A 14672-nucleotide genomic window follows, 5' to 3' on the forward strand; every position below is an offset into this window, starting at 1 on the left:
ATAATGACTGTTGATGAGCTGATTTTAATAGCATTGTAAGGAATGAAATATAACACAAAGTAAACTATTGGAACACACTGGATGTATTTGATGGCGTTTTTTTGTATGCGATTGGATTTGAGACCCGCAACACACATCCGTTTAATTTGTACGTGTGCGGTACGTATTTGCACGTACCGGAGACACGTACACACGGAGACCCATGTTATTCCATGGTAGATAACACACACATGTAAAATCACACGGAACGTGTGACCATGTGGTAAGTACGTGTGTGCGCTTTTCTACACGGACGACATGTCCGTTTTTGGCCGGCAGCACGCAGGCACGGACCCGCTTTAGTCTATGGGTCCATGCCTGCACGTACCGCACACGGAGTATGTCCGTGTTCAGCACGTTTCGTGCGTGTGCGTTTTTACACTAGCGATCTTATTTTTTGTTTTTTTTTAATTAAATTCAGTATACTTACCTTTTTTTCTGCTGTTCTCAGTCATACTTACATTGGCGCTCGTTTTTTTTCTTCCCCCGGCTCATACCGCTCCCCGATCACCAGCGTGGCGAGGAACAGCTGTGCAGAGAATACGCGGCAACAATTACTTTGAATATGCCGGCCGCTCATTAATCAATCTCGTATTCCCTGCTTTCCCCACCCACAGACACCTGTGATTGGTTGCAGTCAGACATGCCCCCCACGCTGAGTGACAGCTGTCTCACTGCACCCAATCACAGCAGCGGTGGGCGTGTCTATATTGTGCAGGAAAATAAATAAATAAATAGATAAATAATTAAAAAAAACGGCATGCGGTCCCCCCAAATTTTAATACCAGCCAGATAAAGCCATACGGCTGAAGGCTGGTATTCTCAGGATGGGGAGCCCCACGTTATGGGGAGCCCCCCAGTCTAACAATATCAGTCAGCAGCCGCCCAGAATTGCCACATACATTATATGCGACAGTTCTGGGACTGTACCCGGCTCTTCCCGATTTGCCCTGGTGTGTTGGCAAATCGGGGTAATAAGGAGTTATTGGAAGCCCATAGCTGCCAATAAGTCCTAGATTAATCATGTCAGGCGTCTCCCCGAGATACCTTCCATGATTAATCTGTAAATTACAGTAAATAAACACACACACCCGAACAATCCTTTATTAGAAAAAAAAACACTAACAAATTGTCTTGTTCACCAATTTAATAAGCCCGAAAAAGCCCTCCATGTCCGGCGTACTCCAGGATGGTCCAGCGTCGCTTCCAGCTCTGCTGCATGAAGGTGACCGGAGCTGCAGAAGACACCGCCGCTCCTGTCAGCTCCACGCAGCTAATGAAGGGAATAGCGCGATCAGCTGTATTCAGCGTTGGCCGCGAGTAACCTCAGTGACAGCTCAGCTGATCGCGCTGCTGTCTTCATTAGCTGCGTGGAGCTGTCAGGAGCGGATGTGTCTTCTGCATTGGGTGCAGTGAGACAGCTGTCACTCAGCGTGGGGGGCGTGTCTGACTGCAACCAATCACAGGCGTCTGTGGGTGGGGAAAGCAGGGAATACGAGATTGATTAATGAGCAGCCGGCATATTCAAAGTAATTGTTGCCGCGTATTCTCTGCACAGCTGTTCCTCGCCGCGCTGGTGATCGGGGAGCGGTAAGTATGAGAGAGGGCCGCTCACTTCTGTCACTCGGGGGATTAGCGGTCACTGGTGAATCCTTCACAGGTGACCGCTAATCAGTACGCGGCACACAGACAGAGCCGCGGCATGACAATGAAGTCGGGTGAAGTTCACCCGAGTTCATTCTCATCACGCAACTCTGTCTGCTGTCAGCCGACATGTATCAACGACATTGTGCAACACAGAAACGGACATTCCACACACACATTCCACGTACACATACACGGGCATTTTACACACAAACACGGACATTTTACACGTACACACGGTTCGCATACGCCATCACACGGATGCTATACGTACCGGAGAAACGCCCCAAAAAAACGGAACACGGACCCGAAAAACAGACCGTGTCACACGGACGTTTTTTTTGCGGAAGTGTGTTTTAGGCCTAAAGCAGTGTGGGGGAATGACTGCAGTGCGGCACAAAGTGAAAATATGAAGAAATGGATAAGGCTCAGTTTATCTAATTTTATATGTGTCATTTTGATACAATCACAGGTTTCTCTGCCACTGATCTAGACGTTAAATAACAATGATTGGCAGGTTTCTGTGTACACTGTACATTTTCAGAAAGCTACTACTCAGAATTGAGGCAGGGTTACACAAAGCAGGAGGACTACATGGCAGGAGACAACTATTCCCCTGGTGATAATCTCCTGCTGATAAAACATTGATTTTATTGAAACAACAATACACAGCTCAGTAAGTGGCACATTGCTGGATCAGAGTCTCTGCCCCTATATTATGCTGATCTCGAATTACAGAGCAAAAACTTGCTCACAGATTTTCGTTAAGAAAAAAAATCCCTTCATAAAAATTTAAATTATTTTTCCATAACATATTATTACATCTAGACGTTACACATTGAAAAATCATTGATCCCAACAGGAATATGCTACCTGATCTTGAAATCTTCCCATTTGTCGGGATGTTCCATTAGTTTCAGATGTGTGCTGTCGATTTGAGCTTTTAGATCTTTCAGCACCTCTTTTGTGCTTTCATACACTCCTTTTACAGGGTCCTTATCTTGCAGTTTCAGACACAGCTCCTCAATAAGGCTTAACCTCTTTTCACACAGTTGATAGCAGCCTTTCTCACCAAAGAAAGCCTAATTTACAACCATAAAAAAGTTACAATACACAATAAGTTTATACAAATGTAATACCTCTAACAAAATATGACATCTTTTGTATAACAATTATTTGTGTGATCATCAAATGAATCTTTGTTTCGAACGTAAGACACTATAGGACACAGTTTTCATAGTAGATTTTGACAGAATAGAAACATTCAATGAATGGTCCAACTGAATAGATACTGGTTGTACAATGATTATGCTACACAGAGCAAATAATTCAGGGTAGATCATCTACATCTGGTATCCCCTACTTGTGGCTCAAGAGCCATATGTGGATTGCTGGCCATGGTGTATGGCTCACGGCTGTCTGCCAACTTGGTGCATCCGCACAAGGTCTAGCAAACAGCCATAAAGTGAAGGTCTCCAGATGGTGGCTTTTCTGAGTAGCTCCGCACAGAAGAACAGATCTTAGTGTTCATTTACTGGTAGGGTGGTGAAAAAATATCATGAGCTGGAGATAGGATGATACTGTTAGTTAGACGGGTGGTGAAGCTGGATGTGATAGTGTGGTGAGAGTGCTTCATGCGAGAATTCTGAATGGGTGTACAGTAGGTAAATGTAAGGTTCACTGCTGACTGCAAGAAAAAGCAGCACAAAGTGCTTTCCGTGAGGAAGCTTTGGCTGTCATTATACTGGTAATTAGGAGCTCTGGGTGACACTATGATGGAGGAGGAGGTGCACAGTGAATGTGTCTCCCTCGCAATCATTTCTCAGAAGTAAACGCGGTTCTCAAGGTGAAAAAGTGTCATGAAAGTAACAGAATGACAGGGAATTGGGACTCCTAATCTGACCCTATGGCTAGGGTAGCCCCTAACTGTCCCTCATCACAGAGGTACGCCTGATGGTGGCAAGGTCTGGACCCCCAGCGTAACCCTAACTCCTGAGAAGACCTGATCTTATACCCTCTCACCCCCCAGCTCGGGAGGGGGCCGGGACTGGAGTGTTAAATCCCTACACAAATAGACAGACAGGGAGGAGATAAAACTCACACTCACAGCAGTCAATCACAGAGGTAAAGACAATATGTGCACAAGGGGAGAATAAAGAAAATTAAGGAAATTCACAATGACAAGGGTATCCCCACAACACATCAGGATAGCATGCAACAGTGCTCCAGCAGCTGCACTTGTGCACCATGCACCAAGACCAGAAACGCTTTTGCTATATTCAGCATAGAGGAGCAGAATCCACCATTGTATAAATTGTGGAGGTTGCTGTCATAGGTCTTCAGTAACCTGTGACCCCAGCAGCAACTCACAGGCCAACAGAAATTAACTCCTGCCAGACCGATCATTAGTGAGCACAAAACTGATCGACGCCTGGCTCTAAGCACCACAGAAGGTGATGTGTCAGACTCTGCAGTGTGAACAGAGTCCGAAGTCACCATGATCCCTGGTGCATATAGAGCAGCACACAGCAAGACAAAAAGGTTGGGAACCACTGATGTACAAAAATTTGGGGAGCAGAAACATTAGTAATTCAATGTGTATTGCTATCTTCATTAGAATGAAAGTTATGTGAGAATACACATTTTAATTTTACATACCCGATGTTCTTTAATGATTTTTTCACTTCCATCTATTGGTAACACTTTATTCTCTCTGGTCAGCTCCACATGACATTCTTCAATCGTGCCAAGAATCCTCTTCTTCTCCAGCTGCACTTTCAGTCGCAGTAAGTGGTAGGGAGCTTCTCCCTGAAAATCCTGTAATAGAAATAATCAGATACGTGGAAATAAATATATGCACTCCTAAACTTCAGTAGAAATGCCACAGTTGCGCAGTTATTATCCATCTATTTACTATGATTTTTTTTCCATTTTAATATTAATATTAGCAGTTATTAATGAGGACATATCCCATTAAAATAAAGATCTGCTATGTTATACTGAAATATCGACGGTATGTATATAATTATTTCCAACTTGGACTCAATATAGTTTTCCTTAATTTGATACCCGAATTATAGACTTTCTACTGTGAGCAACCTGCTCATCAATTCTGGAGGATCTAAAGCTTTAATAGGTTTACCTTACTAAGGTATTATCAATGGACCCAGGATGAGGTAAAAAATAAAAACACCACACTCATGTTACATCTCTTTCTGGACACACTCCCACAACATCTGCCTCTATCATTGCAGTCAAACTGTAGGTGGCACTGATGTGATGCAATATCACCGGATGGGCAGGTGCTGTCCACTCAGAAACACTGATATGATTGTGACTTAAGGTAATGGAAGCCAATGAGAATAGGTTTCTTGTCCGTTACTCAGCTGCTCAGCATGTGTAATCAGCTCCATGGAGGCAGTACCACACCCTATGTAAACTCCCAGCAGTGAGCCTCAGGCCCACTCCCCAAGGACAAGACATTGGGAGCACTGATGTACGTCCAGCTTCCTGTATTGGTGTTAAAGGGTGAAGGCCACGATTCCTCTGGAACCTGCTAGATTGAATTGCTAGTGCTTAGACTGTCTGAGATTGCTTTTAGTGCTGAAGGCCTCAGACTTAGCAACTCAACTCTTGGACCTGCTTCACACCTCGGCACGTGATACACTTTCCCCTGCCTATCTCGAAGCGTCAACAGCTGCAATCTTCACATTTTGTCTGAATCAGCTCTGCATGCCGATGTCCTGACGCAGGTGAGGAACACAATTGCAAATTCGTTTTGCAAGTTCAGGAGGTAATTAAAGAATGTTTTATATTACCTCACCTTGGGTTCATTGACAATAACTTTAATGGGTAGAGGAAAACCCCTTTAAGTATTTATATTATTTATGACTATATGATTCATCTAAGTGCAGCAATAGGATAATGGTAGAATTTGGAGTGTTTGTAGCCATTTAGTCCTAATTGTCTCTGAAATATATATTACAATATGTGATGATAAGTTCTATGAAAACAATTTACAAACCTTCCACTGTTTATGTAATTTGCGGACAGTTTCTTGTAATGGCTGCTGGTCTTGTTCTGGTAGAAAATCCGTCAGCTCATCACAAGCTTTCAAGAAAGTGTTGAGCACCTTCTGATCTAGTTGTCCAAAAAAATCCTGTGATCGAGAACAATACATTTAGGGTTTTAATAGCAGATGCATGTTGTACGCTTAGTACAGAATCACTTTGATTACAAAGCTCTTTTATATCATTACATAATTACAGAGACCAATAAAATCCATATTAGATGCCTAGATAAAATAGCTATATTAAAAATACACATAGACAATACAGAATATGTCTCATTTAGGTATTTTGAATAAAAGGTATTTAATAGACAATAAATAAATCTATATGACACAAATCTCAGGCTTTCTTTGCAGTTATGGCTGGTTTGGTGATTTCATTACTTACAGTGTGCTTCTTCAGGAGATCTTCTGGACATCCTTTCTCCTTAAAGTAAGATTCTGCTGTTTTTAGAACTTTCTCAAGTTCTGCTTTTGACTCTTCAAACCTCTTCATCATGCTATTATTGGCCTCTGCTTTCTTCTTCCATTCTGATATTTTCTTTGCCACGCTCTTTATGTAAATACAAAAAATACAACCGTGGTTTATATTTGTTTTGAGCGTCATAGGAAGGGTACAGATGACACCACCACTATAATTCATCACTGATGTCCACATTATTTTCTTAGCCCATTTACAATAAAAGCACTTTTTTTTATAAAAACATTCTGCTACCTGCAGATGGAAAATGGGCAATGAAATAAATTAATCGCAGATTCATAGTTCATCCTATGATGTTATGTCGAAATCTTGGCTTTAAGATCTACAGTCGTCATATGTATAATAGCTCTCAAACATCAATTGGAAAAATTATGTGTTCAACTATGTGCCCACGGGTGCTCGTACCTGCGGATATATCCGCAGGTATGAGCGCATGTTTCCCGCAGCTGCCCGTCGGCGTCCGCAGCTATTTTTAGCTGCTAGTTACAGTGGAATAGCTGCGGGAAACATGCGGACATTCATGCTGCTTACCTGCGGACGTCTCGGCCTCTATCTCCATAGCGGAGGGCCGGGACACCCGCAGGTAATTCCGCATGAATAATTGACATGCAATTATACATGCGGATGCCTACATCCGCAGCATATTCGGCAGCCGCATTTTCCGCAGCGTGGACACAGCACTCCCCATGTCCCATAGGATAACATGGGGAGTGACTGTACATGCTAAAACCTGCGGATTTATCTGGAAAATCCAGAAAAATCCGCACAAACAAGCTCCCGTGGGCACATAGCCTAATACACTGTCAAATTAGACTGTACTAGAAATTGCAACATTGTAATAAGTAGATTAAGAAGAACACAAAATGTTGGTAATTCGAATTGTTTTTCCAAAATCTGTACACTTCATGTCAGGTGATGTATATTTGGCTATGTGGTCCTCCTCAATCAGCGGAACCAGATGCTTAGCACCATTAACAACAGATTTGATTGGGTTATAGGGCGCTCAGTGTGTAAAGCATAACTTGCTGATTTGTGTTTAGGGCATGTATTAAAAATTATTTCCCTACTGTGGTTACACCCAGCTCTAGCCTGGTCATGTCAGGGGTTAAGCTCTAGCCTGGTCATGTCAGGGGTTAACTTCCCTTGCCTCGTTCTGGATCCGGGGACACTATATCTTGCCTCTCTACCTATGGCTCAGTGCTAGTGATATTTCTGCCTTGCAGCATGTATACTGGCTCTATTGAATGTTCCTGAACTGTTCTGCCTCCCTGCTACTGTGTCCTGACTTGTACCCTTCCTCGTTCATCTGCCTGTCCCGGTCCCTGACTTCCCGCTCCTGTCTGTTGTTTATGTTTCCCTTCTGACTTGGTTCACAAATGAGGTATAGCCATAAATAAATTATAAAGTACTCTTGTTCTTTTCAACCTTTTCTGATATTTAAAGAAAAGAAAGCAGACACCACCAAAAGAATTGCACTAACTAGAGCCTAAACAATTAGAATTGGCAAGTGAATGGGCTCTGACATACAAATTTGGTTTGCTGTCAAGTCCTCCTGTGTTCCTCAGAGGTTGGCTCCCCCTGGTGTCCACAAGCAGTATTACTCACATAGAGCGGTACTGGTACCACATTTGTGTGTGAGAGCTGCAGTGCAATGCAGCTTGAACGGGGAGGGACCTGACAGCGATGCAGATCTCTGTGTAAGAGCCCATAAACCATTGGCACTTTCCAACTTTAATTGGTGTGAGTGATTTTTTTGGATGATGTCTGCTTTCTTTCACCGGTGTCAGTGATTGAAATGTATGTTAATGGAAAATTACTATTCACCACGCCCATCCCTCTATCCCAGTGTATGGAATGTATATTAATGGAAAATGAATATTTAACCCCTCACCCACTCACCTGTCTGCACTGGCGTCAGTCACTGACGTCAGTGCAGAGGGGTGGGGGAAGGGGTAAAAATTAATTTTCTATTAACATACTTTCCAGTCACTGACACTGACGCAGGGGGGTGGGCGAGGAAAGAGGTGAATATTTATTTTTCATTAACATAAGTTTAACTAGCCGATGCGCCACTATAAACTTTAAACAGCAATACAATTGGGCAACGTACACCAATAAAAGTTACATATCCTGAAAGGGCTGCCCAAGCAATATTTCAGGATCCTATTATAGTTTGGCATGCAACTAGGGATTATTTTTGAAGCAGAGTTTATATTTTGAGCATACTCCAAAAAGCCCTAAAAATCCTGCTAGGGCTTATTTTTGGGGTAGATCTTATTATTGGACAAACACGGTAGATATAAGCATCAGGAAATTAGTTTTTAGGCATTTTTAATAAATGGGTCACAGGTATATATAAAGCTAGTTGGAACAAAGCTGAGAACAAAATATATGATGTGGTAGGCTCAAAAGAAGTAGATGATAGGGTGTCTTTAAGAAACACATAGAACATATAAAAATCAGCCATAACAATAAATCACTTGTTCTATGAAAGCCATTGTTCTAGTGCATATGAGCCAGCTTGATATTATAAGGGCAACTATTCATTTAAATAGCAGCTATATAACACATTTATCAATGCAGGGGAAATGCCTGGCTTGCCGCAGTGATACATCTTGTTGACTTTGAAGGGACAACCCGTTTAAAAGCACAAACAGGCAAAGTGAATAATATAGAGTACCTTGTGAAAATGGCAGCTTTCAAGGTGTGGAGAAAAAAGAACGTACATTTTTGAAAATGTTGTGTTGGAAGACTGTAAAATGCATACGGATGTGAATGACCATGGACAAAGGTAGGCAAAAGGATCATGGCGACCCAGTGCATTACAAAACAATGATGTACACCAAGCCCATCCCTTCATGGCTACAGAATTCCCCAATGGCAGTGGCATCTTAAAATAGCAAAATAAGCCCTGCTACTCTGCAAAATGTGTTCCAAAAAGGTTCAATAACCAGAGTTCAAGGTGTTGATTTGGCCTCCAAACTGCAAACATCTTAATCTGTTTGAGCATCTATGGGATTTGCTAGATAGACAAGTTATAATCATAGTTGTCCCACCTCAAAAGACCTACAAACACTGTGGTGTCAGACACCACAAGATATCTTCAGAGGTCTTGTGAAATCCATGACTTTATGGGGGAACTACACAATATAAGGCAGGTGTTTTTAATGTTATGTCTGATCGAAATATATACAATAATGCAAGACAAAAAGAACGAATTCACAGTCATGTAACACTGAAGGAGAGCACAGTACTCATATAGATTGTTACAGAAACCAATTACTATACATGAGACACAATGCAGAACAAGCCATAAGGGTATGTTTCAAGTTGAGGACACAAAAAGTGCAAAATCCAATAACAACATAACACACAGAATGGTTACACACAAGTAGAAATACCCCAAACTAATATGAAGCTTCTTCTGCATCATTGTGCTGAAGATATCTTGATAGAATCTTGATGTATTGAGAGGTTACAAAAATGGAGCAATATCACAATGGTTGGTCAGCAGTTTGTGAGAAGCGAGAACATCCACACAAATTTATGTCATGGATCCAAGAAATGTACAATAATGCTGCATTTCCTAAAAGATTGGATATTGCAATTATCATATTTTATGAATCAAAATTCTACAGCCAAGCAATTTACTGTAACTGCTGCAGCCCAGAAGGAGAATGGCACCAAAATGATCTTCCAATATAAAGGCATATGGTAGTCTGAGTTATCCTTATTACATTTGGGAGATCATTTGTTAAAATTATAGAAAATTAAGGAATAAATAGTTTTGATTTTAATAAGAGCTAATTCATATTTTGTTATCCAATATCTTTGGTCAATATAATGCTCATGTTATGGAGATAGCAAATTATAAACAATTCCAGATGCTGAAGAAATTGATTGGTTGTGAACATTTCTCACCGACTCCTATTGTGTTTACATTTTTCGTTGTTGGCATTAAAAACATGTGCAGTAATGTGAGTAGTAAGTCTGGCATCTGATTCCCTGTCTACGTCTGTGACTTGGTATACAAACCTAAAATTAAGATGTGAGCGGCGGTGTGGCCTACACAAATTTTGTTGGGTCGCTACTCATTTACTTAGCATTTGCGTTGTAGAATATTAATTAGAACCTTTGTTGCCGTTTTAGATAAGTTATATCTATATATCCATGACATCAGTCAGTAAATTTATCAAATAAATGCTGGTAAAAATGTAAAAGTAATTAATTTAGTGCCATATAATAATACTATAGGGTGTTTCAGCAACTTCTTACTAGTTTAGATAGGTTTGTCCATACCGAAAACTTAAGTCAAACTTACATAATATGGCATTGTGATCTCATGTGCGTTCATTAGTGGTAATTTGTGATAAGTGAATAGTAAAATATTTGGGTTCGGGGTATTTGTACCGAATACCTAGTACTATTCCAGTATTTGTCACAAATAATGCACCTAATGCAAGTGAATGGGGAATCCGAGCAGTTTTCCTTAAGATTTCCCAGAAAAATGATCAAGTTCCCCATTGACTTGCATTATGTTCATCATTTGTGACAAATACTGGAATAGTACTAGGTAATCGGTACGAATATCCCGAACCCAAATATTTTACTATTTGCTCATCACTAGTGGTAATCAATGTCAAATAAAATAATATGATAATTAAAATAAAAGTGTGAATAAAGGGCCATATGTGAAAAATGAAAAGACATCTACAGTGACATATCTTTCCATTGCCAGGTTTCCTTTTATACCACTGAATTTCAGTTCTGTGCCAAAATTTGAGTCTGATGAGTAAAACTGTCCATCTCTTTCCTACCTCTCCGTACATGGGATGATTCTCAGTCTGAATGCCTTATGAGGAGAAATCTGTCGTAGCCACTTTTTCAGATCTTATGGAAAAAAAATGTTCTTCTAAAGATTCTCAGATTACTTCAGTTTAAACTTTTCCAGAAAAAATATTGATTTGAAATATTTCGATACATTATTTTCAGAAGTTAACAAAAAACCTAAAGGCTCCTCAGAAGTGCTAAGGAGCTTGTTTAAGGCCCAAATCCGCAGCTGTTTTACTATCTACTTTTCCAAAAAAAGACCACTATGTCTTGTTGAAGGAGACAATTTAAAGTATATAAAAAGCCAACACTCTCTAAAAAGTCTAAAATGATTCCATGGATCCTAGGCAATAGACCATACCTCAATATGGTGGCTGCAGCCACTATCCTTCTAAAACTGCACAGATACAACATATTTTGGTCAAAATTTCTTCTGCTCTAATTCAATTTTAATGGGCCAAAATGTCCTTAAAAACAACAGTAATTTCCTTTTCTGCCCCTCTGATTCATTTGAATTATTGATCTAATCAGCATTTCTCTGTAATTTCTAGCCAAAAAGTAGAGGTTAAAAAAAATATAGGTATTTATTTTGAATAAAGTCAAAATCAGTAAATCTACTATTACAATAATATTAAAGGGGGTATCCAAAAGAACCATATAGGTCCTCAATATCAGAATGATGTGGGGTCCAAAACTTTGAAATCCCAGGTTATCTGCTACGGCACAGGTAAACTGTCTAGTGGACATGGCTGGGTACTGAAAATTAGCTCAAATTCAAGTGAATGAAATCTGATTTGCAGAACTCATGAGCAGCCACTATATACTGCCAGGGATGGTCTGGTTTCAGCTCCATATATTGTTTATGTCTGGCCACCGCCGCTGCAGATATCATCCAATTGGTCCAGATACCGGGTTTTTGACTTTTACTGGTCTGATATTTATGACCCATTCTATGGACAACCTGTCCAAACATCCCAAGGTGCGAAGTATGCAAAATGATTGAATATGTTAAGATGGAAGAGTTGCCAAAATCTGTAAAAGAGAAAAGTGACTGGAGGCACACAACGTTTTTACAAACAACTTTTTAATACAAAGCACAATTTGTGTTAAAGGCAGTTTCCAACAAGGTGTGATATTAACATTCCCTTATTGCTTTGAGTTCTGCATTGTGTCTCACAGAAATTCCACATTATCGATGTTGATTGAAATATAGGAAGCGGTTACAGGTTGGACGAAAAACCTAAAAAACTGATAATCAAAGAAACAAATCTACAAACAGGAGAGTTGAGAATGTCAGAATTGTAGCCATGTGCTGCAAATCACCTGAAAGGTAGACTGAGCATCAGTTATTTTCTTCTGGAGACCGGATCGGTCAAAATGATGTAATGATTTACTGATTGTCAAAGCTTTGTGGACCGCTTGGCCATTCTTCTCAATTATGACCAAAGCCTTTTTACAGCTCTCTTGGTATGTCATTAGTTCCTATAACAAAAAAGCAAAAGACAAGGTTGTCCACTTGTAAAACATGAACTTTCAATCATTTGAGCGCCAACTGTCTTGGGCACCAATGATTAAGCACCTATAGGCTATGTGCGCACAGTGCGTTTTTCGCTGCGTTTTTGCACGTTTTTCGGGTGCGTTTTTGGCCTCAAAACTGCAGGACTTTGCTTCCCCAGCAAAGTCTATGAGTTTTCATTTTTGCTGTCCGCACACATCTTTTTTTTTTACCTGCGTTTTTGAGTTAAAAAAAAAAAATGGACATGTCAGTTCTTTCCTGCGTTTTTCTGCGTTTTCCCCCCTTGCAATGCATTAGAAAAACGCAGCAAAACGCAGAGATCAAAAACGCAGCAAAACGCAGCTAAAAACGCACCAAATCGCGGCAAAAACGCATGCGTTTTTTGATGCGTTTTTTGACGCAGGTGCGTTTTTGTGCGTTTTTAGCGGCCAAAAACGCACAAAAACGCAGCGTCAAAAAGACGCAGTGTGCGAACCTAGCCTTATAGTGTACCTATTTAGGTAAAAACAAAAGAATACAATCATTGATTAGAGAGTTGCAGATGAATACTAGCTGCTATGTACACAACACTCTGAAACAATCAGATAAGGGTACCTTCACACTTTAGCGATGCAGCAGCGATCCGACCAGCGATCTGACCTGGTCAGGATCGCTGCTGCATCGCTACATGGTCGCTGGTGAGCTGTCAAACAGGCAGATCTCACCAGCGACCAGTGACCAGCCCCCAGCCAGCAGCGACGTGCAAGCGACGCTGCGCTTGCACGGAGCCGGCGTCTGGAAGCTGCGGACACTGGTAACTAAGGTAAACATCGGGTATGGTTACCCGATGTTTACATTAGTTACCAGCGCACACCGCTTAGCTGTGTATGCAGGGAGCAGGGAGCCGCGCACACTGAGCGCTGGCTCCTTGCTCTCCTAGCTACAGTACACATCGGGTTAATTAACCCGATGTGTAATGCAGCTACATGTGCAGAGAGCAGGGAGCCGCGCACACTGCTTAGCGCTGGCTCCTTGCTCTCCTAGCTACAGTACACATCGGGTTAATTAACCCGATGTGTAATGCAGCTACATGTGCAGAGAGCAGGGAGCCGCGCACACTGCTTAGCGCTGGCTCCTTGCTCTCCTAGCTACAGTACACATCGGGTTAATTAACCCGATATGTACAGCAGCTACATGTGCAGAGAGCCGGAGCCGGCAGCACAGGCAGCGTGAGAGCGGCGGAGGCTGGTAACTAAGGTAAATATCGGGTAACCACCTTGGTTACCCGATGTTTATCTTGGTTACAGCTTACCGCAGCTGCCAGACGCCGGCTCCTGCTCCCCTGCTCGCTTCATTTGTCGCTCTCTCGCTGTCACACACAGCGATCTGTGTGTCACAGTGGGAGAGCGCCTTTGAAGAAAACGAACCAGGGCTGTGTGTAACGAGCAGCGATCTCGCAGCAGGGGCCAGATCGCTGCTCCGTGTCACACACAGCGAGATCGCTAATGAGGTCACTGCTGCGTCACAAAAAGCGTGACTCAGCAGCGATCTCGGCAGCGAGCTCGCTGTGTGTGAAGCACCCCTAAGACTCTGAATTTCTGCTCGCCTTCCAATCTCACAGCATACATCTGTCCAGAAACACACTGAGGTACAGAAGCTGCAACTACACTCCTCTCCCTCTTCCATTCGTAGTTTATTCCAACAAGTAATTCACGATGCACAATTGAACAGTTGCTGCTTAAAATACTCCTTGACAATCACTAAAGATATGTTGAAGCAAACATAAAATAATTCCTATAGTCAAGACTTGAAGAATAAAGGGTTTTACAGTTTTGCAAAACCTTCTGGTTCCTTTGTTTTTAAGAAAAAACAAACTGTTCTTTACTCACCCACCCCCCTGTTCCCGCTACAGTTCTGTGTTGCTCCCGTTGTCCACTATTGCTTGCATCACTGATGTCTCCTCGACTGCGCTGCAGGCAATCAGTAAGCTCATCGGCTCTGGCAGAGTTGGGCATGAGCCACTGATTAGCTGTAGTGCTCTGGGCATGATGTTAGCGTTGCACATATTAACAGACAACAGGAACAGAGGCGAAAGTTAGCAATGGACCTGGGGA

At 41.8% G+C, this 14672-nt stretch overlaps 1 protein-coding gene across 12 annotated transcripts in view; it reads right to left on the reverse strand.

Annotated features, from left to right (window-relative positions):
• The window catches only part of SYNE1 (spectrin repeat containing nuclear envelope protein 1), a 672549-nt gene that overhangs the window by 390282 nt on the left and 267595 nt on the right, over positions 1 to 14672 (reverse strand). For all 12 annotated transcript variants that reach the window (XM_075339554.1, XM_075339558.1, XM_075339562.1 and 9 more), the window contains 5 exons: positions 12387 to 12545; positions 6141 to 6305; positions 5708 to 5842; positions 4342 to 4500; positions 2557 to 2765 (listed from right to left, as the gene is read on the reverse strand). In XM_075339554.1, coding sequence (XP_075195669.1) covers positions 2557 to 2765; positions 4342 to 4500; positions 5708 to 5842; positions 6141 to 6305; positions 12387 to 12545 — 827 coding nt within the window. The remainder of the gene's footprint in view (positions 1 to 2556; positions 2766 to 4341; positions 4501 to 5707; positions 5843 to 6140; positions 6306 to 12386; positions 12546 to 14672) is intronic.

This window comes from Anomaloglossus baeobatrachus, chromosome 3 (genome assembly GCF_048569485.1).
Source record: "Anomaloglossus baeobatrachus isolate aAnoBae1 chromosome 3, aAnoBae1.hap1, whole genome shotgun sequence".
In the NCBI taxonomy this organism is placed as follows: domain Eukaryota; kingdom Metazoa; phylum Chordata; class Amphibia; order Anura; family Aromobatidae; genus Anomaloglossus; species Anomaloglossus baeobatrachus.